Source organism: Bombus vancouverensis, chromosome 3 (assembly GCF_051014615.1).
Source record: "Bombus vancouverensis nearcticus chromosome 3, iyBomVanc1_principal, whole genome shotgun sequence".
NCBI classification, from domain to species: Eukaryota; Metazoa; Arthropoda; class Insecta; order Hymenoptera; family Apidae; genus Bombus; species Bombus vancouverensis.
The window spans coordinates 11,842,346-11,870,327 of NC_134913.1; the positions used below are offsets into that span (position 1 = coordinate 11,842,346).

General features: G+C 37.0%; 1 protein-coding gene across 5 annotated transcripts in view; it reads left to right on the forward strand.

The window, feature by feature from the left end:
• E23 (ABC transporter G family member E23) overlaps positions 1-27,982 on the forward strand; it is a 284,252-nt gene that overhangs the window by 203,975 nt on the left and 52,295 nt on the right. For all 5 annotated transcript variants that reach the window (XM_076627968.1, XM_076627969.1, XM_076627970.1 and 2 more), the window contains 2 exons: positions 23,681-23,841; positions 27,803-27,972. In XM_076627968.1, the coding sequence (XP_076484083.1) occupies positions 23,681-23,841; positions 27,803-27,972 (331 nt within the window). The remainder of the gene's footprint in view (positions 1-23,680; positions 23,842-27,802; positions 27,973-27,982) is intronic.

Here is a 27,982-nt window from a genome sequence, read left to right on the forward strand (position 1 = left end):
TGAACAGGAGCAAGTAATCGACGGGGCGTTACTCTACGTGTGAAAATAAGTCGAGAATGTAGAACAGAATTCGTCCGCGATACTCTTTGTTTCCCAGAAAAATATATTTGAAAGTTTATCACACGCGTGTACCGGACCAACCTCTGACCGAATTTTCTTTTCTTGAAAATGCAGCTTCGAAGGAAAAAACTCTTTTTCGCATTTTTAACTTATTTTTCCATCTAGAATAACCTTCTATCGATCGTTCATCCGTTTAAGCATACTCGATCTCAAGTTTAAAAGTGTACTTGACAAATTTTCAAACTCGATCTTCTCAAAAAACGAAGTGCCATACGAACAAATTTCATTCCATATTTTCCCCTCCGTATCTTTCCACAACGCATCACCTCAAACCCGTTTAACACTAGAACTACAATCAAATTGACTGGTTTTACAATTTTATTTTAAAATTCCTACTTCGTATTATGTAATGACTCGCAACGATAACCAAAAGAATAATATAATGAATTTTATTTCGTTTTCTATGTATTCAAACTGAAAATAATTTTGTATCAAGGCTACTTGTACCAACACCAGTCAAAATAGCTGGTACTTGTCGAAGTGTAAAAGGGTTCTGCGATCTGTTCATCGAACCTCAATTAACCAGTTTCCTCGTTTTCTACAACTTGCCACACGTTTTTCAAATTTTTACCGCGTATCATTCGATATGATGATATCAGATATCAGGAAAATTCCGGATCGATCGCTAGATGCTAACACTAGAAATACCACAGCAGTCAAAACGACTGGTTCTACAATTTTATAAATTTGTCAAGCCTCGTTTAGGGATCGTGGTCCCAGATGGATTAATAATACCAAAAATGTACCACATAACATGGAATTCCTTCTGTAAGAAAGCAATAAATCAATAAATATAAAAATATTCTATCGTTACATATATTTTTTAAAGACCAATCATTTTGACTGGTTTTGATAGAAATAATTCCGTGTTAACTATCGGTAGTTCTAGTGTTAAACGTGTTCTTCGGCCGCACCCTGTACACAGGATCTCGCGACACCGTGTATAAGGCAAGAAGCCGAGAGAACAGTCGAGCGTGCTCTCGCAGTCGTGGAACAGTGACCCCCTGGACCAGAGATACAGTTATTGCGTTTACTCTCCTCCGTGCCGGTGCACCTACCAGCCAGGAACACACAGACACACGCGTGTACTCGTCGCACCCAGACCTCCGTGCGTTGCACCGCCGTTGACTAGCGATGGGTGCACAGTGCACACGATTCTCCCGCGTGCAACTTTTCGACGCGTTCGGCAGATGCTTGGAGCTGGTCGCATAGCTTCAGTCGCCGTGAATCGCGCGAATCGTTCAACATCGGAGAACAATTACTACGGAAAATGGAAATTTTTTGGAAATTTTTAAGGAAACTCCCGAACTGCAAAGTCTTTCTTTACGAGAGAATTTTTGAAATATATTTTCGAAATTTTTACAAACTTCTTTTCGAGGACTTGGAGATTTTTGTTTCTTTTGTTTTCTTTTTTTTTTTTTTTTTTTGTGGAAGTTTGGAAGATCGCGTTTTAGAGATTTTATGGAATTTCTCTCTCGGGAGTTAGACATTTTCGTTGCATGAAAATTCCCGTTAAATCTGAATTCTTCAGGGGAATAGGAAAAGTGAAATTTCCATTGTTTTTTTGGCTTTTTGGAATAAGGGGGATTGCAGAGAGCGGTTGGTTGGTAAAATTAGATTCGATTAGACGTGTTAACCCTCCGTCTGTAACCTTATTTTTATTGACGTCGTCTGCATACTGGGTCGTTTAAATCCATGCAGGCTTTTTTTAGGTCCTTGCGTTTTAAAAAGTCCTCAAAAATTCACCGGATATTCTTCCAACTTTCCAGAATACCATCCAATACTTTTTACTGGTATTTGTTACTCTCATTCGTCTAAGCCGATCGGAATTTCCACAAAAATTTGAAGAGAATGAAAAATTGCTTAAAATTACTAGTTAAAAAGGATCCAATATGCAGATTGAAGAATAAATATCGTATTAAGTGTTGAATGAAGGTTATTAGAATAATTCTAGCCTGTTGAAATAATTCTACTAAGATTGTTAAAATAGATCTTTCAGAATATTTTAACAAATTAAATAAACGATATTCGTGATTGTCGTTGATGGTTAGAAAAACTGCTACGATACTTCCATCTTCCCTATCGTCTTTTCCCTATTTTTCAATTGCATAAACTAGAAACAGTTAACATTTTTCAATTCCTCCGCTATTCTATTTTTCCCTTTCGCATTTTGTATTTCAAACGTCCAATTCTTGACGTCGATTCTCTTTCTTTTATTTCATCCACTTTCTCCGACGTGCATATTTATATTAAAAAACTACAACCAATCTTCTCTATTGTTCTTTATATATACGCATATATATGCGTGTGTGTGTGTGCATGTATTTTTTCCCCATCGATTCCTTCGATATCACAAAAACAACACGGAACGATATTCAAACAGAAAATTGGAAAACCATCGAAATTTTTCATTTCGAAGTTCTGTTATCTTCGAAGCGATTCGAGGCTATTGCTAGTTGTACGCGAGTCGATCTCGATCGCCTAGTCGCGATCGCGAGGAAAATCGCGAAGGAAACACTATGTGTGCGTATATTGCGGAGTCGTTGGCGAAAAATTACGACGCTTTGTTTCGCGCGTCCCTGTTTTTCTCCTCTGTGCGCCAGAAACGCTTCTTTTTTATCTTTCTTTCGCTCGAACACGTTGTACCCGATTTTTTTCTCTTTGTGGTCTTTTTAACTGGACATGCCTCGTTTCTCACGGACCTTTTTCCTCCTTTTCTTTTTATTTTGCAAATTGCATTGCATTCTTAAACAAATAAAACACGAATCCAGATTGACTCGAAATTGGTTTACTTCTGTGTGTATGTATACATGAACGTTTAAGGTTATTGCAAATTTATTATATTTGTTTTATATATATATATATACAATTTATTATTAAGCTGCAAATTTTGTATGCATTTACAGGCAATTTGAAAATGCAAAATTACATAGCACGTAATATGAAGAAATATTCAGAGTATAGTACTTTCTGTAATACTTGATACGTTAAAACAATTTTCTACTTAGCTTCTATTTTTGCAATTATATTCTCGAAAACGCGAATTTGCATAAAATTTCAGACCTCTTGCTACATCACGATCGTAACTTAAATGTAACTTATTATACCGCGAAGAGGGAATAAGAGAAAACCGTTTTGAAGAAAAGTTGTTTCCCGTGAAAAAAGTGCAAGAAAAATTCCTGCACAGAAGAATTCTTTTCGTTAAAATGAAAACTCGCAGTCACGAATGCAGGTTAATTAAGAGAATATTTTTTCTACGGTGTTCGGTTCTCGATTCTCGTGCAGATCGTCGATGACTCATTTAACGGGAGAAAAAGCAGAGAATCGCAACGCTACAAAGTGACCCGCTTTACAGTTTTATTTCGAGCTTGTCGAATTTAGAAACAATCCTGTATGCCTCGGTCTCTCGATTAACGCCAGTGACGCGACCAAACGTATCTCTTTGTCCTGGGTAAACGAATCGATACGAAAGACGTTCATAGAACAACATCCACTGAGAAAACTAGCCAGCTTTCCCGACCTGCCGATTAATATTTGAAGATTTCAAAAGGGAAATATCTTTCTCCTCGAATAAATAAAATTTTGTTTCTAAATTTAATCTACCGCTCTTACTTCAAAAATACCAGGAAGAACGTGTATTTTTATTATTAACGGCTGATAAATGGAAATTATTATTAATTATTTATATTGGATTTGAACGAATGACTTTTGCTACAATTTGATATTAACATTTGATATCGCTAGATCCCTATGAATTTATGCGAGTGGAAGGCGCAATGATAAGCAGAATGCACATATTGTAATATAAAGAAATATATAAAATGTCGAAAGTATAATACTTTGTATAAGATTTAGTAGATAAGACAGTCTTCTATGTAAGTTCCATTCTCTTAATTATATTCGTAAAAATATATATTTGCATAAATGTTCGCAATCCATTTATCACAGGTTAGAAGGCTTGAACTAAAGAACACACACAGGCCATTCTAAGTTTATCTCGCATCACTAATCAAGATTTATATTGGCTACATTCTCGTTCAAAGAAATTCATTGAGGGAGATTACGCTCGTTTCCATTGGAAATATCGAAAATGGAATTCCTTCGTCTTGCTGTTGCAACGGTACGCAGTTAGAGGTGGTGGTGGTGGGGGAGAAAAAAAAATGAGAGATGAGAAGGGATAAGAAGGGTCGTGGCCGATGTCGACACGGCAGAAATTGTGCGGAATATCGAAATTACACGCGTGGTGCACGCGCAGCTCGGTGAGAACCGAGATAACCTCGTTTTGGGTGCAGCGAACGAAACGGGTTTCCTGCAGCCGGCTTTCGTCGTAGGGAGACGCTTTTGCATTCATGATGCATCCATAGAATGCTGTTTCTAGAAATCAGAAACTCGCGAATCTTCCATAAAATTAGCCCAATCACCAGGTTTATTTAAGAGTCTCCTTATTTCGAGAAATTACGAATTATCCTTTTTCTCGGTATTTTAGAACGACAAAACGTGGTTCCTAGAATCATAACGAGCAATTAGGATACATTTTCTTTCCTGAAAGTGTGTAGCGCCGTGGTTCGTAAAATTATCCTAAGTTTATCTAGATTTTCTTAAAATTCTTCTCATCTTACTCGAAAAATTACGAATTGCTCTTTTTTTATTTTTCTTTCTTACAAACACGACAGGATAACTACGTTACATTTTCTATCCCGAAGGTACGTAGCATCGTAAAATTACCCTGATTCCCAGTTGTCGTTAAAATTTCTCTCGTTTTATTCGCGAAGTTAAAAACGAAGGACAATTGCCTTATACGCAATGTGTGAAATAAGTGTGTTTAGAAGTGATAAAGAGGAAACACCAAGGAATTTTTGAATTCACGTAGAAATTATTAAACGACGAGGGAATAATAAAAATTGTTACTACCGCGGAAGAATTTTAGATACGCAAGAAACACTACGTTAACTGAAAGAATTTAACTCAAATGTACTATCTATCAGTCATATCGTTTAAGGGTTGAAACTTGAGATTGTAACGAGGGTGTATAAACGAGATGAGAATTCGAATTCGAACAGATATTAAAACAATTAAACGTAACGTTAACGTTGAAGGTTTTAACTTACGTATAAATACATTATTTATGGTATTTTATAGCACAAAAATTTTTGAACGAAACAGGAACGAGCTGGTTATTACCCAACAACATACTGGCTAACAAAAATCCGCTGAAAAAATTGCATAAGATAAACAGGAACATAGCATTATGATAAATACTTGATGCAGAAATAAATAAACATATCGACGATATAAAAACAAGTGGATAATTACGTGTGTATAGTAACCCATATAGACAGTCTGAAATCGTTGCATCGTTTCGCCTTTCCCAGTAGACGGGTTAAAAATTGTCACGCACGCCAGACACACAGAGAGCGCGATGGAAAGAGAGAAACGGCGAGGCGGGAAAGCAAAAGCGCGATAATAAAATGGCTGCGTGCAATTCGCGTACACTGGCCCCGGCTATCTGATCGTGAAAGCTAAAATACAACCACCAAATGCTCGTACTTTCTACTACGCTACTTATTGCGAGCTATGCGCGATAGCAAAGTGATAAAACGTCCTGCAAAACAAAGAGAGGGAGAGGGTGAAAGAGAGAGAGAGAGAGAGAGAAAGAGGAAGGTTAAGGGGAAAAAGAAGAAGAAGAGAGAAGAGACAGTGGTCGAGAAAGAGAGAGAGAGAGAGAGAGAGAGAGAGAGGGAGAAGAGCTGGACGCAGCGGCGTCCCACTTTCCAAGCAAAAGATACCCGCGAAGATAGCTTGCACGGTCCTCGGACTCTTTCCAGCTAGGCGAAAAAATCGAAATGTGCTCGATAACTCGATTTACAGGCCGATACCACAGCTCTGCCGTGCCACTGTTTGCTCACGGCAATGATCACAGGCAATCACAGCTCATTCCATATTTTTAGGATTTTTTGGATTTAGAACGTTGTATGAAGAGAATTGCGATTTAGGTTAAAGCGAAGTTGAATTTTTGATACGCAGCAATGTGATGCAGATGCGTATGGAAACGTGATAAAAGAAAAAGGGAATATGGAAATGAAAAGGAAGAATTTTTGTAGGGATTAGAAGTCATCCTGACGTTTTTTGGATTGTTTTAGGACTCACGCAGTGATCAGAGTTCATTCTGGATTTAACAATTTCTTTTTCTTTTTTTTTTTTTTTCTTTGTACAGGTATAATAGCAATTTATGTTGGAGCAAAGTTGATTTTTAATAGGTGGTAATTTAATAATAATAAATAATAGTGAATAATGTGTGTAGAAACGTATATCAGTGAAGAAAGTTCTTAGGTAGAGAGAGACTTTTGGCGAGCAGATGTCAACCTGCGTATTTAGGATCTTTTTATGACGAATGCAACGCGACATTGTGTAACAGTGATTCAGATTAGGGTAATGGTGGATCTTTGATAAGTAGAAATATGATATTGATAAATAGTAGTCAATAATATGTAGGAAGATTGTTGGAAAGAAAAAATGCTGATGAATTTTTGAATTTACCAAATGGCTCTTAAAGAAATGGTAAAGAGAGTATCAAGTGAGGTGTGAAAAGATATATCAAGGAAAATAAACAAGTAATAATGTTACATAATACTAAGAATATTCTTACGGAAGTTTATACGGCATAGTAAAAAATACTCCGAAATTCCTGAAATCATCGAAAATTTTGAAGAATATAAAACGAAAAAGATACTTTGTATGTGAAATGTACAAATACTCCAATATATTTAATCGGGAATAATCTGTGTTAGACACAATGTTCTTAATAATATGAATATTAAGAAACAGCCAAAATTTTATTCGATTCATCAAAAACTATGCGCATAAATACAGTAAACTCTTCTAGAATTTTCGAAACTCGTCGTTTCCGCGAAAGCTTCTCTTAAACATGTCGACACGGAAGATCGTAGATGTTCCTCGAATTGGAAATTGACGGTTTTCAAATGGTAATTTAAAGTGCAATTTTTCAAGGTTAACAAGGAAATAGGTTCACGAATCAATCAGTCGGGTACGAACAGATAAGAAATTAAAGTTGAGAAATCGTTGTACGGACTTTCACGCTTTAGAAGCCTGGATCTGTTTCTTTCAGTATAGTAAGCTATTTAATCGCCTATTCAAGACGCAGTATAATATGCAAAATCAAATGAACGTTATCAATAGCCTGTTAAAAATTCCTCGATAACACGGATTTATTGCGAGTTGTTAAGAAAAAAAAGTGAAACTTTTGCTAGTTCTTTTACATACCATTAGAACAACGTACATACTTACTGTGCCATATAAACGTCAATAGAAGTGTAAGATAGTAATTTGTTACACGATCAAATCACCATACCTTCGCTTCAGCCTATTTAACCTACATATTATCTACATTAATCTACATATTTACTCAAGAATAACTACTAGAATGAGTCACGAGCTCTTTCACGGTTTACATCCTCCTATTTTATCTGCTGATTATTTTCCTTAGATAACATTATCCACACACGAAAGAATAACATACAATTAGCGAAATGACGGTGTAAAATGTAGCACATCCTAGAGCACTCTGGTTAAACGCTGGCTGTATCGCTTAAAATACTCGTCGTATGCATCTTTATAGCATGGATACATAATAGAGTAAGAATAAATATCATAAGGAATAAATAATAGGAAAAATTAATTTCATAGGAATAAATATATATAGAATTAGAAAATATGATGAAAACACAAGAATAGGAATGAAAGTAAATTTGCAATCCTCTTAGGGAATAAAATATAAAACAGAAAAAGATACAAAAAAAAAAGATCAATAATTAGCAGCTTTGAAATTTTTCCGTAAGCTTGAACATTATCGTTAATACAGTGTAATCGATCATCTACGATAATTTCCCATAACGTTCAACATTCTTCTTATTCTTTAATGCTATCGGAAACTCCTTTCGCCACGGGATTAAAAATGAATAACGACGAATTGAGCTTAATCGATCGATTCCAATTCTTGAACTGACTCTTTCAGTTCACGATGGATGGATCTTCTGGTGGTTAGAAAGCGTAGGTTTACAGATGTTCTGTTTTCGAAAAGTTGTTGTGTATAATTCTTACACATCGGATCTGTTAATTTACCTAATTGTTTGCTACGTGATAATTGAAATGTATAATTGATGTGATAAAAATATATTTGACGGAACATACTGTTGAAAATGACAAAGTAAGTTCGCGCTCGCCATCCATATGCAGATGCGCTAATTAAAATAAATAGTAAGTAGAAGATAGTTCTAGATATAATCGATGGATTTAATCGATAGATTTAAGATATTCTTTTGTTTTTGTCCCTAGTCCACGTAAGAAAGTGCAATAAACGTTTGATAGATTTATCCAAAGAATAAAATAATAGCTAAATACCTCTAAATACAGGAATCACAACACACACATACGATGAATAATCGAAGAATCTTTTTATTTCAAGTATAAAGCAACACGTAATCCTATAACCGTTCTAAATATATTTTAATGTCGACGTATGAAACTTTTTAACGTATAAGACTAGTCTATCTATTAGCTACCAGTATGTAAAACGAAATTCTCTGGCTGGCAGACGAAAAGAAAATTATAATAGAATTTGTAGGGGGTAAACGTGGAACGAGCAGCCGATGAAACGCGCCGCTGATAACTCAATTTACCGACAATTACGCGATTGTGATACGGTTAGTCGGGCGAAACGATAAGCACGCGCTTCGACCATTTGCATATCGGTATTGCAAATTTACGATCCGTGTACGATGGAACCGATTCCGGCTTCTGTCGAATAAGACGCCGCTCTTGAAAGGCCGCGACATAATTATTCATACGAGAGCGAGAAAACCTCGTGATCAGAGCCGGCGAGAACGACCATTCGCGATATCGCTCACAGAAATTTGCATATCACCGAGGAAATTTATGAACCGGCACGGTGGATCGATCATCTAACGCTCGACGAACGAACATTGTCGACGTTGTCGCTGTTCCAGCTGTAAACGAGCTGACATCTAATGTGCATATATACGATATACATAGATATACAGTGGATATGAAAAATACTCGAACGTACAGTAGAACTTCGTCTGAACTTGTCGGAGAGCAAACAGTTTATACAGGGAGTCTCACCTGAAATTACCAGCTTGGTTTTTCTCATTATTATTATTCGCAGCGAGAAGTGTTTGGATGGAAGTTGAACGTTTCGACGTTCGCATGTTCGGACATTATTTTTGTCCTTTTTTCATTTTTGTTGATGAACGTGTCAAAGACTTGTGTAAGGCAACTTTCATTTTTTAAATGGAATCATAGGGGTGTCTTTTAACGCGCTGATCGATGCAGCTCGCTATTCTCTGTGTAAAAGTATTGAGTTATTTCTACCGACAAAGTTCATCAGTTTAGCCGGTATTTTGACATTTATTTTGTTAAATTTAACGTATAAAGTAAGGAAGATAAAACCACTGCTTTTTACGATAATCGTAACATCAATCCGAATCTTATTGACAATTTAAGTCTGTTGCTGATTCAGAAACAGATACGAAGGCTCACGATCGAGGATTAGAAACAGACGCGGAGAATATTTTCCCCTTCGTGCGTTACATTTGACAAATTCAAGTTAAAATATCCGCTAAGCTGATGGTTTTTCGGCACAAGCGTGTTAATACTTTTATCAACGAAATGACGAGTTGCATTAACAAAATTCCATTTAAAAAAATCGAAGTAGACCTTGCTAAGTTCTTTCTATCTTTCTAACTTCTAAAAAGACAATATACGTCAGAATACGCAGCCCTCGAAAACATTCAACCTGCATCCGAATATTTCCCACTGCAACAATAACAATGACAAAAATCGAGGCTATGGTTTGGGCCCAGACGAATTCACGTAATAGGACCAATTTTTCTATTTATTTCCACGTTCAAATAAGTGAATTCAACCAGTAAACGTTCAGTTAATCGGGCATCGACTAAAAGTCGCTTCCAATAAATAGCGTTCGAATAAATGGAGCTCCACTGTAGCCTTATTTCCCGACGAAGCTTTTATCAGTCTTTTTATCAGGTAGCACGCTTCGTTTTCCTCGTATTACGTATCGTATAGTCATTCGAAGACACCACTGAATAATGAAATATAATATATCGTTATACATTCGTAGCTATACTGCTATGGCTAACTTTTCCCTCTCATCTTCTTTCTTTTGCCCGGTTCACAGGTATTGGTAGCTTTCTATCAAATAATTTGACAAGATAAAATAATTCTCCTTTTGTAAACTCTGTTATGAATGATTTTTAGGACATTAGAAATCACAGGTTCACGAACGATTCTATTTTGGGGAAATGCAGATTTTCTTTTTATCGAGCTCGTTAATTTCTCTGTTCGTAGTTTTGGCTCTTCGTACGTGTAGCAACATGGAAAAAATTTCCACGCCATAAAAATAGGCCAACGAAGGCACACGAGAGAAGCAACCTTGAATCGCAATTGAACCCTCAATCGCGATGTCAGAAGACACCGGGGTCCAATTGTGGCTTTGAAGCACAATTGAACACTGGTTCACCATTCTTCCACTAATATATTTGAAGTCATCGAAATCACAGCTTCGTACTTCATCTTTATCAGTAGAGGGCCGATTGGGTCAACATGATCCATTAAGGGATCGGCGAAAGCTATTATTTTCACCTATAGTAAATGTTCGACACCAGCGAAACATGGAAAAGGAAGAAGAATGGACGATGACTTGTGCGAAAGAGGAAGGGAAAGAGCGAGTGATCGCAATGGAAAACGATCTCGAAAGAAGAAAGTCGACATCGGGCGACAATGTTTCGCGGGCATAAATCAGATCGGAGAAAGTTACAACCCCAATTAACCTCTGTGATACGGGATGACTCGTGCTGCAGGGTTCGTTGAACCGATCTCCGAGGAACGAGAGAACGCCATGAGCGGCAGCCCGTTTTGGTCCGTTCACCTGATAACAGACCGAGTAATGACGGATAAATATAGACGCGGCCGGCCACCGTCTTTTCAAATTCGAATTTAGATTAAATCTCACTACTGTGATATGACGAATAGGAAAATAATTGTATTTAGTTGACAGAGAATCGGAGGATTAATAAAAATTGATTTGCCTCGCAGATTACTTTGATAGTCAAAGTATTGAGAATGTAATTTAATGTACAAAAATATCATAATTGAGCTACACATCGTGTTTTTAAATTTGAATATACATTTCATCTAACCGCTACAATATAATTGATAAGAAAATGAATTTCCATAGCAGAGAGTCGGAGGATATTGATTATTTCGTTTTGCGAATGTAACATTAAAGCTACATAAGTGTTGCGTCTGTTTAGAATCTTAAATATCGCAATTGAAATTAAAAAGGTTCGTTTTCGATGTACGAAATTCTAAATACATAAATGTACCACGTAAACTACTTTTCCTAATTTTCCATCGACATACCTTCCACGTATCTTACATTATTTTTCTTCGGAAATATTCCAACGTTTTTCGTACGGTACAATGTACGTACTGGACACGATATACATAAAATATCGTAGAGAGTATTTGCAAAATGATAGGATATAAATTTTATCACATCCCCTGTACTACGATTATTCTCTGGTTCCTCAGGTATCTAATATACATATTATTGAAATTTAAAGGATTCCCTTTCACACGTAATACCGCGATTTCCATGACAATAATACGAAAATACTTGGCTCCACTCTCCCTCTGTAAGGGAACTTAATCCTCACGCAGAAGAAACTCACAATGGCCCCTTTCTACGTAATATTACGTCCGCCAATGCCGTCCTTCGCGTATTACTTCGTCGTTGAACGTCGCCCGCCTTAAAGCCGGCAATTTCTCCGATTTGACGGAGCGAATCGGCTGGATCGAACTCGCGCCCGCTCACAAAGGCTCCGTTCCACTTCTGAAAATCGTTCCGCCGGCAAAATCGTTCACTGGAACGACACGATAAACTTTCTACGTGCGTGCAACGACGAAACGCATCGAGTTCTCGGTTCCCTTTTGTGCACACGCAGCACACTCCCTTACACAGTGCGCGCAGCCTCTGTTTACGATGATGTAACTCTTCCGCGATTTATTCGCTCCACCTTTACCAACATCTCGTGTAAACGCCACAGTATTCGTTCGTTTTATTTTATTCTTCTGTTCGGCCGTCGAACCACTTTTTGTACGTTCCTGTCTTACAATTTCCACGTACATAATAGGCGCATAAAAATTCCTTTCTTGTGCCACACAAAGCTGTATTATCAGTTTAATTGACTTTGTGCAGATCGAAGATATTGGTAGTTGATATTCGGCTATTTCTAGGTATTTTGTCTCTTCTCTCTTTCTTCTGTATCGTAATAAAGGTAAAATATTGGAGGATATTCGCTCGCAATTGGCAAGATATTCTGTAAATTTCTATCTCGCTATTTGCAGACTATTTTAAGAACGACAGTTATAAATTTGATTGCGGAGATTGAAGTTAATATTTGATTATTGATTATTCCTAGCTATTTTTCGTGTCATGAGAAAGATCATAGACTGGAAAGTAAGGTAAGATCGTTACAATCTCTTCTTCGCAAGTTTATTTGTAAATTTCTATTTCGCAATTTGGATATTTCCTTTTCGAAAAAGACAAGCACTGTCGATCTTTTTAAACAAGTTTGCAAAGATTAATCTGCGATTGTTTTCCATCCCAAAAATAAACGTCAGATGCTACAGAGTAAGTTAAGATTCTTTCTCTTTTGTGGTGACAAGATTTCTCGTAAATTCCTCTTTGACAAAGAATTTACGCTTCGAGAAAAAGTTTCGTAAGACGAAGATCACGGGCTTGTCACAAGGAAGATTCGAATCGATACCGAACGATTAGCTTCGATTGTAATTCAATTGTCGTTTCTCGCGACGCGCAGTTTCGGGGCGGGCTGATTCTTTATTGGGGTGATTGACTGCTTCTCGAAGGTTGATCGGTCCATTCTTTTTTCTTCTTCTTATCTCTCTCTTTCTCTCTCACTCTCTCTCTCTCTCGTCATCAGTCGTGAATTTCGAAAAGCCTATCGACAGAATGTGTTTGGTCTGTCGATGGCGCTGAAACACGCGCTCTGTCACGTTCCGTGTCGATATTTTCGGCCGATGAACGAGAGCGGAAAGAGGTGGTTCCTTCCTTGGGAATGCTTAGATCGATACTCGAGGAAATATGATTGCTTTCTGGAGAGATCTTCTGGAATTTAATCTTCAAAGGTTCGAGGAACTTGGTCGAAGCGAAGTTTTCATAATAAAGAGGGAAACAAAAGAATTTTGAAGATTTTGAGAAACTGCGCATTGTACGTTAATTAGATTTTGTTCTGATCTAAGAGGGAAATAAAAATTTCTTGAACAAATATATAACAAGGAACCGAATATTAAATAATTGTTAATGTTAAATATTTCGTTAGAATTTCCCAATATCGATGTTAAAATTGTAGTTAAGAGAAAGGAATAAGAGAAACGCAACAAGGAAAAAGATATTAGCATTCGGAATTATAGCTTACAGTTCTTATTTTCGAGACTAAAGGTGCCCTATTTTTCTCTCTCGAGGTGTTCGAATACCTTCGAACGAACGAAAAGTTGCGCACCTGTGAAATCAAAATGAGACGCATAATCAAACGAATGGCGCAACAAAAGAAAGAAGAAATGGGAGGGGGAAAGGTCAAGTGATTACAAGTTCGCCGAGGGAACAGTCGAAATTCGTGGCTGTAATTTGCATGCACAGGAGGCGGGTTCAACGAACTCGAGATACTCGGGGTCAATTCGTGGAGGGACCCTGGAACTTCCTTCAACGAGACCTAACCCCGTGAAACCTCGACCCGGCATTGAGGCGATGAATTACGAAAATGATCGAGGGAAAAAAAGACGGGGAAAGAGAAGGAGCGGCAACGCTTACGCATCGCGGCCCAATTCCACCAATCTAATGAACGAACTATTGTCCGTGAAGTTGCAGGAGAAATCAGAGACGTTACGCGTGGATAATCGGCCGAAAACCGATGAAAATTTTCATTTCGCGCCGCCTTGACACAGTAATTGCTCGAATTAAGCCTGCAGGAATTATGGCGAGATTATGTAAATTGTAAGTTAATTTTGGTACCGTGGAAATTTCGTTCGGCTGGTGGTGCGAGAGTTTTTGTTCGACGAGATCGGGGGAATTTGAAATTGAAATTTGTGGTACAGTGAAAGGTGGGATCAGTGAGGCGGACAAGAATAATTAAAATAATAACCGTGGAATAATAATCACGAATATAATAATAATAATAACTAATATAAGAGTGGAAGGTGGAATTAATAAAATGGGCAACGATAACAATTGAAATAATAACGGTGATGAAATATTAATTACAGAACAACAGCTTCAAGATTCACTGTATTGCTATTTAACTGTATTCTTGTCTTTTCATTTTAACATTGAACATATATTCTGCATATTCGTAACTTCAGACACATTGTTTAACCTAAGTTATATTTTTGTCTTCTATTTTTATTCTTTTATCTACTTTTATGTGCTTTGCATCAAACTATTCCTTCTTAGCCGTGAAATGACGTTACGCTAAGGATAAAAGTGTGCTTATTACATTACAAAATTTCTAAAAATCTACTTGCATACAATTAAAGGATGAAATTCTATAAGATACGATACTCTAAGCAAGGTTTTATGTTTAACTATCTCGAAGTTGATCGATTCGCGAGAAATCGAAACGATAGAACGCTATAAGCAACGATTTCTACCCCTAATTCTACGCTTCAGTCTTATTATAGCCAAGTTCTACAGCTCAACTTCGTGACGTGTAATGTCTATAATTTAGTTTCGTGAGCCAATTTTAAAGATTCGCGAAAGACCTAAAAATTATAACACCGTAACGATCGAACGATCTCTACCCCCAATTCTATGCTCCAGTTTCGTGACATCCGATTTCTGCAATTCAGCTCCGCGATAGCCAAATTCAAAGTTTGATCGACGATTGGCTCGAAGTCGACAGATTCACGGGTGCTGGTGGAACGCGTCGATAAGTATCACGAAACGAACTTCGCCTCTCCTCTTCCCTTCGTCATAGGATCCCCCCATCGCCCCGTGTTCCGAACGTCTTCACCGACGGTCGTTCGTCGTGCAACGTCGAGGTTCAACGAACCCGGGATGACGTGATACTGCCATGTTGGGAATTTATTATCTGACTCCGTTGTCCAACGACCCCCGCTTTTTGTGTATCGCGACGCGACCGACCGTTCCTCTTTCTTAGTTCCTTTCCGATTTCACCGGGGGAGGATCGCAAGGCGTGCACGCGCGAACGTGGCACCACGTGGCACGCGGCCGCCATCAACGATTTTCCAACGGTACCAACCGCCCAGGAACACGGTGGCGAACAGGTTCGTGGAATTTCTTTTTCAATTCGAGATATTAGTAGAATTTCGTTGGAATTTAATCGAACATTCTACTATTTTTTATTCGATAGTCGGTTTGGAAATTGGTGTGTTAAATAGAGGCCTCGGTTTAGTAGAATGCTGTTGCGATTACGGTTGATTTTTTTCTGAATTGAAAGCAGTTTTTCGGCGTTAAGTAGGCACTTGAAAATGACAGGCTTTGTGAAGATTAATCGTATTTGTGTAAGAGAGAGAGAGAGAGAGAGAGAGAGAGGTGGATCGAAGGTTTCTTTGCGACTCGAGATACAAGTGGAATTTATTTGGAATTTAGTCGAAGGTCGTGCTTTTTGCGTTTAGGAGCGAGCTTGTTAAGTAGAGCTTACGATCTGTTCTGGAATGCTGTTGGGATTACGATTGATTTTTTCTGAATTGAAAGCAGTTTTTGGACGTTAAGTAGGCGCTTGAAAATGACAGGCTTTGTGAAGATTAATAGAGAGCTCGGTCGAAGGTTGAGACGATGGTGAAGAGATTCGCGAAATTTCTTCGCACTTGCGGATACCAATGGAATTTATTTGGAATTTAGTCGAAGGTCGCGTGTTTGAAAGTTGTTTCGCTAAGTTGCTAAAAGTTGAGATTAGTTGTAGAATGTTGTTGGGGTTACGATTCATTTTCCGTGAATTGAAATAAGCTTTTGGGTGTTAAGTAAGTATTCAAAATTGACAGACTTTGTGAAGATTAGTAGAGAGTTTGATCGAAGGTTGAAACTGTGGAGAACAGGCTTGTGGAATTTCTTTACGAAATATAATTCGAGATATTGTTTCGATTGCAAGCTGCTTCGAAAATTGGTTTGAAAATTGAATACTATTGGATTAATACAGGGTTCCATCGAAGGTTTGTGAAGTTTCTTTTCATTCGAGATATTGATAGAATTTATATAAAATTTTGTCGGAAGTTTTTTTTTTATTTTTGGTTTGAAAGTTGGTTTGAAAATTAATTTGTTGCACAGAGCTTGTGATTGGTTCTGGAACGTTACTGGTATTAATTTTTAGTGGATCGTGACGAGTGTTTGAGTGTTAATTATTTAGAAATTGCAGGGTTTGTAAAAAGTTAATAAACAATTCGATCAAATGTTAAAATGGCGATGAAAAGATTCGCGGAGTTTTTATGGAATTATAATTTAATCGAAATGGTTTCCAATTTGAGAGTTGTTTTAAAATGAACGTTGTTAAACAATTTTTGATGAATTGAAATAAACTTCCCGTGTGTTAATTAATTATAAAGGTAGATCGATCGAAGGTTAGAACGGTGGTGAAACGGTTCGTGAAATTTGTTCGATATTCGAGACATTCGTAGAATTTCTTTCCAAAAATTGTTCGAGTATTGAATTTCCGAGTTTTTGAAATATTCGAATTTAAAGCTTGAATTGAAAAGAAAGCATTCAATAGTTCATGTACAACAAACAGAATTTCTATAGAAAATTCAGCATTTAGCTGAGAGTATTATATTACATTTCACGTAAACTGAATGTAACTTAATACGAATTCGTATTTTCCCAGCAAGGAATCTTTAACCTTTACGCAAACGAGCTATACTAAAGCACGTGGTTATACGCGATAGAATGGCACTAAGAATTTCAAAGAATTTTTCTAGCAATAATAAATATTTCTCAGCTAATTAATCTCGCGTCAAACATGCAAACACAAAATTCTGATCGAACGTGTAACGTTTCATCGTAATGGCAAAGCATAGAAACTGCTAGGTTTTTAATTAAACATTCCAACTACGTATCTCTAATTGGAGGTCGTTGACGTGTTTACGCGAAACATGATTAAAGGTCCTCTATCTGAAAAATTCACGACTGAAATTCCATCTAGTGCAGGTGTAGAAATTACCAACAGTACGATATTATTGATGTTTACTAGGAAATACTCAAGTTACTCGTATACAGCTTCTTCACTATCATAAGCAGCGTCGTGTTTCGTCAGTTTATCTACATACAAATAATGCCATTATATAAACGCTTTGTCAGGATGCTATAAGAATTTTGTGTTAATTATTTTACATCATTTGAAAATACCGTAGAATAGTTCTACTGTTCTATAAAGAATCCAAAAAAATTGCATTCTATTAAAACGTTTAATATTCGATAATTTGTTTAGAAATAGCAAAAGAACGCTAGAAGGATACTACGTAAAATGCTATAAAGTATCAATAAGACACTAACATTATATAACATCGATAACACTGTGTGGCTAACCACGTAACATTAATTCTACTGTAAAAATTCCCATCGCTAATTTTAAGAAGAATTATTAAAAATATCAAAACATTTTTAGAAAAAATACCAAAACATTAAATTCTATGAGATATAGAATAATAATAACGAAGAGAGAAAAATTCTCCACTTCGACTCGTCGTTCCGCTATTTTACTACAAAACAACTCGTGATAACCCGAAACGTTTTCCAGAAGAATTTCGATGGGAACGATTCACTTCCCTCTTACGACGCGGCTTTCCTATTCTCCTTGGAAATCCATTGGAAAGTCGCGAGATTGATTCCGCTTATATGGGCTGGCGCGAGTGAAGATGTTCGCCGGCCGCCTTAATTGACGGCTCTGGCTTTATTCGATGGCGCGTGCAGCTTTCGAACGGCCTTGCAGAAACCGTTTTCCCGTCCCTGATCGCCTCGCAAAACATCCAGCCCCGACTGAAAGCCGATCGGATCGAAAGCTGTTCTCTCATCGCGTTTCTCGTCGTTTCACGGGGATTTCTATGAGTCCGATCTGGTTATACTGGTTCCTCCTTCGTTGGAGAATTATTTTCGAGAAGTACGAGGAACAGGGTTGCCGTGGAATTTTTCCAACTGACGTAGTGTCATAGCTTTGCTTCGAAATGTGTTTGAAATGTGAGGAACGTGGATGGTTTTGAAGAATCGAAGAGACATAAAAGCAGAAGTTGGTGGCTGTACCGGTTACGTCGATCGTCGATTCTTCGTTGGAATATTATTTTCCATTACGAAAGGAGAGGGTTTCCTTGGAATTTTTCGAATCGATGCAACGCCAGGTTTGCTTTGCGAGGCAGGCAATGATCTTTGACGGAAGAATTTCAAATTGATGGACGTACCGGATAGACGATGCATGTAACAATGCGGTTACATTGAATCTTCTCTTGTTAGAAAATTATTTACGAGCAAGGGAATCGATGCAGCGAGTGGGTTTGCTTTGAAAAGATTTTTGAAATGCGAGCAGAACAATGGTTTTTCGTCGAAAAATTTCAAACGGAGAATGATGGATGTAGTTTGGAAGATGCTTAAAGTATAGAAAACGCAAGGTTGTTGTGATTCTTTGAAAATTCCTGGGAAATTAGTTTCGTACGCGGTGGAAAAAGATCCTTTGAATTCTTTGATTCTTGAAATCTTTAAAGATTCTTGAAAAAGTCAACTAATCAAGCTAATGTAACATTATCGCGATTTCCGATGGAATTTTCGATAGAAAAGAGTAAGACGAATGCTATGTTTTCTATTCTATTAAATTTTATATAAATTTCTATTAATCAGAAACTAGAAAAATTAATTATTCAGAGAACTTATAAGTTACATCGGGTTTACGATGAATCTATTTCCTCGTTAAAAGGCATTACTTACGATTTAAAAGCAATTGAAATTGATACGAGAAAAGTTTGGATTGCCCTCTCGCCGGAAGAATTTCGATCCAGCGAACCGAGTGCACGCTTTCTCGTCTTCGAAATCGTTCAACTTCCACTTCCAAGTAATTTTGCATCGAAATGAATCGTCGTAAAACAATCGAGGTTGCCTCGAACGGAAGTTCAGTTTACCGTCTTGCACGGAGAATTTTAATGAAAGAACCTGCTATTACGTTGCCTTTTAAAACAATCATAAAACTATTTAAATTGACTTTAGAGCTAATTTTACTACTTGGAATTTCAAATAAATGTCATTCCTAATCCATGTCCTAATTTCATTTTCTAGAGCTGCCTCTTCATTAATCCTTTTACTTATCTTACAAAAGGTGACATTTTACCAATTATTAAAACTATCGAAGCTATTTTCAATTATCAGCTTGATTAAAGCCGATTATTTCCGATTATTAAAATTATCAAAACTTTTGCAATTATTACAATTGTCCAGAATAATTAAACCTACTCCCAATTATATCCAATTTATTACAAGTAACAAGGTGTATTTCTAAATACGCTAAAAAAAGCTTATTATTTAATTTAGTATTTTTATTTAAAAAAGATAAAAAGAAGGTATTATTTAAATTATTAAAATCATTTATTGGGAATTTTTTCAATCGCCAAAAACGTTCGATTCGATGATAGGACAGGATCGTAGAATGATCGAGACTTAATTTGTCAACTTGATAGGAATTTTAATTAAAGAAACGTCGATCGAACGGCCGATTCTCTCAGTTTTTCCTCTCATCGACTTTTTCCCTCAAACGAAATTGAACTTTTACTCGATACAACTATTACGCCATGCAGTTTGACAACATAATTGAGATTAATACGAAGACCGCGCAATTTCTTCCCTGTACGAGTACGATCATATTAATCGAGAGAAAAACGCGAAATGATCGTTCCTCTTTGATCGTCCAGTCTTTTCTTTCTTCCAGGAAGACCAACCGAGCGCTTGCGAAACCGATATATCGTTTTATTGAACGTGTTCTCCCAGACGATGGTCGTTAAAGTTCTTCCCAAGTCGATGTAATTGAAATCGACACGAAATAATTTTGATTACCATCGTTAATGGCGGATAATTATCGACAGTTTCTTGCCAATTCAACGTCATTCACCGTTTTCAACGCGATTAAATTAACACGTTTCTATTTAGATGTCGAACTAGGAGCATTCGTTAACCAGTTGGTTTCTTAATCAGATATCTCTTTAGACACGAAGAATTACGCGAAATTAATGACAGGGAAGTAAGCAGATTTAGCTAGATTGATCTTAACTTTTGTAAATCGACGATGGCGTAATGTGTTTGTAATGCAAGTGAAAGGGTCGCATAGGATGAGTAAGTTCTTAATTGTAGAATAGAAATGTTAATCGTAGGATTTGTAGGATTTTTTTTTTTTTTTATAATTATTGCATCACGGATGTTCAAACAAATTCGTAATTTCGCGAATATGATTTTTAGAAAATTGTAACATGGAGATTTATTTTAGCTGATGAATAGATTGGATATTGTATTATATGTATTGTAAATATCGAATTTTTGCAAAATTTGGCAGCTTTAAATCTTCTATAAATACATAAATCTGATAACAATATTTTTATAACAACTTTCGCGATATGATATCGCATATATTGTTGGAACCTTTAAATTGTATACTTTTCATTCTTTTCTAATTTGTCTATTATACCGAACAATTTACTGTGTATACCGTGTACATTTTTGCACGCTTAAATGCATAAATATCCATGATCCACCAATTAGTGATCGATGTCTAACAATTATCAAATTGTACGATCTTCAAAAATTTGAAAAATAAAGAGGGCTAATGAAAAGCAAAGCAACGTTATAAATCGATCTCTCTTTCGAAAGTAGCAATAATAATATAAAGATAGGAATTCTTAATACAAAACTGTTAGTAATGAAAGTTCTACATGAAAAATATATTTCAAATATCATAGCATTCTAATCGTGTCTGTATTTTATAAATATTTATTTATTTTCATTTTGTATGTTGTTAAATTCCTCTTTTTTTTATCTTTAAAATATAGTTTCGCCTTTTTTAGGCAGACAAAAATTAGGTACATCTGCATGTAATTTCCTCTAAGCCACATGACGTTACAAGTGCCTAACAGATTAATCAATTTCACGTCGAAAACGTTTTTTATCAAAGAACCTACAGAGGCACAGCTGTTTTACGTGTCCTCCTAAGCATCTCTTTCTTGCCTTTCTCTTCGACGAACATCGTGACACGTTGCGAAACGAACTTTTTGCCAGCCGCAACTGGATGATCCCCGTTTTTGCGCTCGTTGAAATCTCCGCTGGTTTATTTTGAAATAAACTGAATTTTCATTTCGATTACACGTGCAGAATCACGGCGAACGTTTCTCGTGAAAATCGCACACTATTTCTCGTTTAGTCTCCACCGAATAATTTCCCAAGCTAAATATCTGCTTTATTTATTGTTATATGAAAAAGCTTCTCGTGATAGGGTTGCTCCATTAAAAATAATTTTTTATTACCGTCACTCTTTATACGAGATTTTGATATCATTATAGCCAGATCTCTATATCTTATTTTTCGATATCTTCGAAGTGCGTGAAAAACAAATTCAACGATATTGATAACTATACCGTCATTGTTATATCCATTGCCATCATTCGATCTCGAGATATTCGCGCGTAAAAATTGAAATTAAAACTTGCAGCGCGTTTATTCTAATTTTTATATCCAGACACGAATGTGCGAATCGATGAGCCGAGCTTTATTCTACTCTCTGTTCCACCTTTTCGAACAATTAAAATCCTTAATATTGGGTTGCGGATTTTGTCAATACCACCTAATGACAAAATCCGCAATCACTTAGTTGCCAACTCAATAATTCTCAAAACTTCTAACAACCCTATCGTCTCCTAAATCGATCAACGTACAATTTTCTCGTTTACTAAAGAAGATCGTTGTCAGATTCACGCAAGTCGCTATTCTTCGTTTCGTCGAATAATCGTAACAGTGTGTGGCTACGTAAGACGTTAAGAATCGTATAGCAACGGAGAATAAGTTCGCTCAGAATCGACCAGTTTAACAGTGAATTTATGGTTTTACAGTGCCTGTAGTAGATCTGGTTCTAGTACACACAGGTTGCAGATATCGCGTCAGCAGGCGATTTAATGTTAAACACTGGAAGCACGTTAGACGCTTGAAAGTTATGGAACAGCGTAGCTTAAAAGCCACTTTATCTGGAAACGTACTAAACGTGGTTCGGACCTTTGTTACCGGTCGCCATTCAATTTGATTTGTTATTTTAGATTGCTCAATGTAATAATGGTCGTACGTCTGAATGTACTGCGAACGATGGAAAGTACTTGGATAGGAAGGAGAAGGAGGTTATTCCGATGAGGCAGAGGACGAGGAACGTGTAGGAAATTTCATTTGAAAGCGAGCCAGATCTTGTTCGACGCGGTCTGATTCGTGGCGTAACGCGTGTCGGTCTTTAATTACTGTCGCGAAATAGCTCCGATGGCACGTCATTGTTATTATGAAGCCGAGCGTTTGTCAGACGGTTGCTCTGGCAGCTGGTCGGTTCGCTAAAAGGTTTCGAAATCCTCTCCGATTGTATGTCAGAAACAAACTTCGTCTTCAAATGACAGAATTTGTCCGAATTACGCATTAAACTGTATAGAAAAGACGTCGAAAACTACCGAAAATTTTCTATGACTAACTGTGTCAGTGACGATGAAAGTGATTTCGATCGAGTACACATTTTATATAAAAATTCTCGCATATTGATCGATATGACGTTCAAGAAACGGAGAATTCGACTTCCTTTAGTTTCAGACTTACGCTATATTTCATAATTAATTTAATTTCGTAACAAATTAATTAGAATTCTGTTAATCTCCACTTCTCCACTGAACCGTGCATTACGTTAATATGAATCGTCAAGTACTCGCATCTACTTTAATAGAAATTTTCATTTATCAAATCTATCTCGATACAAACTTCAATACGTAAAATCCATGTATTTCAAAAAACTTCGTCTTTTAGAAAATTGCTGCGATTAAAAATTTTAATCAACGCCTCGATACAAAAACCATACGTTTCTACGTGATTCATGCGAAGTATATCAAACAGGTAACTGTATATAGAAGACGACAAAAAGTATTGCGTGAAAATGACGAACAAACGGATTAACGTGACGAACAAGTAAATAGAAAGAAATTCGAAACGACGAAGACAAGGTACATCGAAGAAGCGAGCTCGTCGATTAAATAAATCCTTCGGGAAACTTTCCCTACGACCCAGACACATCGACGAGCACGAACCAATCCTGTAGAGAGACATCTCCGCCAATTTTCCAATGGAAGATCAACAAAGGAAATTAGATCTCTATCTTTGAAATCGAAACGAATGAAACTAGAGCATTTCGATCGAACCTTCTATCGTTTGTTGCAGAGTGGAAAGCTCAGCGTTGCAGTTGGTGTACCCGCTGGATTCTCGTCCGGTGCAGCTAATCTTCCGGGGGTTGCAGGTGGTCAAGGAGAAACGAGCCCTCCTCCGAGATGTCTCGGGCGTTGTTAAACCTGGCGAACTTTTGGCCGTCATGGGCCCCTCAGGTAACGTACATTCATATTATTAACAAATTGATATTAACCCCTTTATAATGTAAACTTGCATGAACTTGGTTGCATCGACTGTCTGATAGAAAAGTTTCTAAAAGCTATATGTATCTATATTTTCATTATACGAATTTTCTTTACCATCGTGCGTCAAGTTTAGACGTAGTTCGACGTCAAGTTAGAAATTAAGTTGGTAGACTGAGGGATGGATGAGGGTTAAGAATACTCCACCCTCTGGTCTCCGATCCCCTAAATCGGAATAATCCTTCAATATCCCGACAGATTGGTTGTACGAAAGCTGGCAGCAATGGTTTCTCTTCTTGGCAGAATTGATTTAGCGATTGATCGAGAGATAAAGCAAATCTTCGTTGGTAGAGGTTTAGGAATTTTCTCTGCGGTTTAAGGGATTTAAGAGTTAAAAATGATTCTACGAATCGGTAGGATGTCATTTATTTCGTGTTATCGAATCTCCCTCTATCGATGGATTGTGTAAATTTTACTTCCGAAAGAGGATGGATGGATTTTATTAACGTTCAGGATTTAGTTTATCGAATTGAGTTTCTGGTTGATGAAATTCTTTGTTAAAATCTGCGGCTTATTTTTTAAACAGTCTTCCGATATAAAGATATATGCAATGTAATGATTTTTCATGTGGAAATTATTTTTTGACGTTTTAACGTGCAACTGTATCGTCGGTTCAATTATTCTAGTACGTGTTGTTATTTTTACATCGGACTAAATTCATCCATGCCGCGTCTTTGCCCTTTCCATCGCTTGAAAAGTAAACTCATAGGACGATCGTGACGCGACATGCATATTTATCGCGACGTAGAACGATCAGCGCAATTTTTCGGCCAGAGAAAAATTTCGTTCGCCTCGTTTAGACTAATTGACCGTTTGTTTCGTAGCGATTCTCGCGAATGCTGATGACCCGATCGGGTTTCCGTGGCCCCCTATTGGACAATTTCGTGGCAGTTTGCGTCATTCGTTTATTTCGCGGCCTCTGCTTCAGCCATTTCGCGCTCGTAACTCGTCCTCCCCCTTTGCTTCTATTTGAGAACTTGTGTGCACGTTCGCCATATTTCGCAACGTTCATCAACGATGCCTTTAGCTACCGAGGACAAGGTTGGAATTAAGAGACAAATTAATGGAGTTCATATTCTTCATATTATATTTGGAAGTTCCAGAATATATATTTAGCAAGCATTGTAGAACTTCGACCAACCCTCTCTGAGTTCTAATTAAAATGATCAAAAGTCGTAAAAAAGGACTTGGATCCCAATTCCTTTTTATGACAAAAATTGCTCGTTGTTGCAAATGATGTAGAGAGACGTGTTTCTTTTCTTGTGAATATTTTAACTCATTTTCGTTTATTTCAGTAATTGGAATATACAGGGTGGTTGGTAACTGGTGGTACAAGCGGAAAGGGGGTGATTCTACGCGAAAAAAGAAGTCGAAAATATAGAATAAAAATTTTTCGTTCGAGGCTTTGTTTTCGAGAAAATCGACTTTGAATTTTCGCTCGGTACGCGTGCGGTACGTTATAACGGATCTCACTGTATATCGTTGTCTCGATGGAAAAATTAAAAAAACAAAATTATTCTATAATATTATAATATAATATAATGTAATATATAATGTAATATAATATAATATAAATATAATACAGTGAGATCCGTTATAACGTACCGCACGCGTACCGAGCGAAAATTCAGAGTCGATTTTCGCGAAAACAAAGCCTCAAACGAAAAATTTTTATTCTATATTTTCGACTTCTTTTTTCGCGTAGAATCACCCCCTTTCCGCTTGTACCACCAGTTATCAACCACCCTGTATTTTAGAACAGGTCATTCACAAACCAGTGTCGGGGTTTATATTTCTGTCCAGTACGCGTTATGAAATTCATTGTGAAATTCATCGTACGCTATTACAAAATATATTTATTTATACAAAATATAATTATACAAAAATACAAAAATATATTTATTTATTTACTAACAAATAATGAACAGATTCCAAATATATATAATACGATACTTGCCAGATCGGATCTCTGCTTGCACCATATTTCTTTTATCCTCCTCACAGAAATTCGAATATGCAAAAACATCGATCGATATATACATAGGATTTGGTAACAAACAAAAAACTGAAATTCACCCTCCGCTAACAATGAATCGGTCTAATCGGTCCAATGATCGATGTATGCTACGTAGCGGTAAACGAAAAACTGAAATTCACGCTGCTCCAATAATAAATCGAAATCAATCAGAATCTGGAAAAGAAGATCACCGCTCTTTGTATTCACCACGCGTCGAATGTTGTCTGATCGCTATCCTGAGGGTAAATTCACGGCGGTTCTTCTATGTTTAAACGCGACAAGGATCGCTGGCTACGCGAGTATCGTGCCTTGGTAACGAGCGATACGCTGGCGCGATATTTATCGCGAGATTCGTCGTTTCTCCCCTTGATATTCGTTTAACAAGCCGCAAGCCCGCGTGTACGGGGCACGCGAGTACAAATCATCCGTGCACTCCGGCCGTTTCACGGTTTGTCGTTAACGTCGCCGGTCGAACCGAACGCGCCAAGCGTATTTCCACGTCGGACATCGTATATCTTGGCCGAATGGCGACGATTCTAGGAATAAAATCTACTATTCCGACCCTCGGCACGCTGCTTGTTCAAGACTTAAGCATTCAATGGGCGAACCTCGTCCAGTCGGATTACATACATTTTACCCTTTCGATATCGCATACGCTTTCCTGTCACGAAAGACTATGTTGCTTTATGTAGGTTTTCGGTTTCCTCGGCTGGTAATTGGTGTCAGTGATTTTCAGCTGGTTTCTTGGTTTATTTATGCTTGGTATTTCTAATGCAGCCATTCGTGCACGATTTTATGAAATAAGAGGAAGAGAGGGAAATATTTTCGATTGTTAATTGGTGTCGGTGGTTTTAAGTTAGCTGCCTCTGTTTATTCACCGAGCTATGTGATGTGTAGAATTGTGTGAAAGAAGAAGGAAGAAAGGAAGGAAGAGGGGCAGATAGATCAGTTAGTTTCTTGGTTTATCGAGACTTGGAATTTTTCTGGTAAGATTTTGTTAAAGGAAAAAGAAAAAGAGGAATTTTCTCATTCGGTGATTTTAAATTAGTTTCTTCGTTAACGTCAAGTTGGCGAGATTTATTGTTAATGAAGCTAGGATTTGTGTGAAATTTTGTGCAATAAAAGGGAAGAAGAAAGAATGAGGAATTTTCTTCAGTTTGCTAATTAGTGTCAGCGTTTTTCAGTTAGTTTCGTGGTTTATTTAAGTTGGCCATTTTTAACGAAGCTGGGATTTCTGTAAAATATTATGTGTTACATATTATGAAATAGAGAAGCAGGGATGAGAACATTTTTTTTAGTCGCTAATTGGTGCCAGTAATTTTCAGCCAGTTTCTTGGTTTATCCAAGTTGAGTATTTTTAACGACGCCAGAATTTCTGTACAATTTTGTGAAATAAAAAGGAAGGTGGAAGAGTGAGAAATTTTTTCAATTGCCAATTGATGTCGATGGTTCTTAGTTAGTTTCCTCGTTCATTTAAACTCGACGATTTTGTGTAAAATTTTGCGAAACAAAAAGGAGAGATTTTGTCAATTGTAAGCTACTTTCTCGAGTTGTTTAAATTTGATTTATTATTCAAATTTCGTACAACGAGAAGAAAGGCTGGGTGAAATGGTGAAAAATACGAATAGATGATACATATAACGAAATTTAAGAAATAAATGAACTTGATCCAAAGACAGTTTGCTTCTTGAGATTAAAGGATTAATGTCATCCGATTATACAAGAATTAAAATTCAAATAGCTTGCGCATTAAATTTTGGTACAATATAAGTGAGATATATTTGATATGATATAAGAGTAACATTTCCTGAACGTCTGTCCTTCCGATAAATGTAAATGTTGATTTTATTTGAACAGGTTGCGGCAAAACGACGTTATTGAACTGCCTGTCAGGCCGTGTAGGCGTGGACGGGGGTGAAATCTGGCTGAATCGTGAAAGGCTGACGAAAAGATGGCGCAGAAGAATCTGTTACGTGCAACAGCAGGACGTTTTCTTTCCCGATCTCACATTACGACAGACTCTCGAGGTCAGTCTAC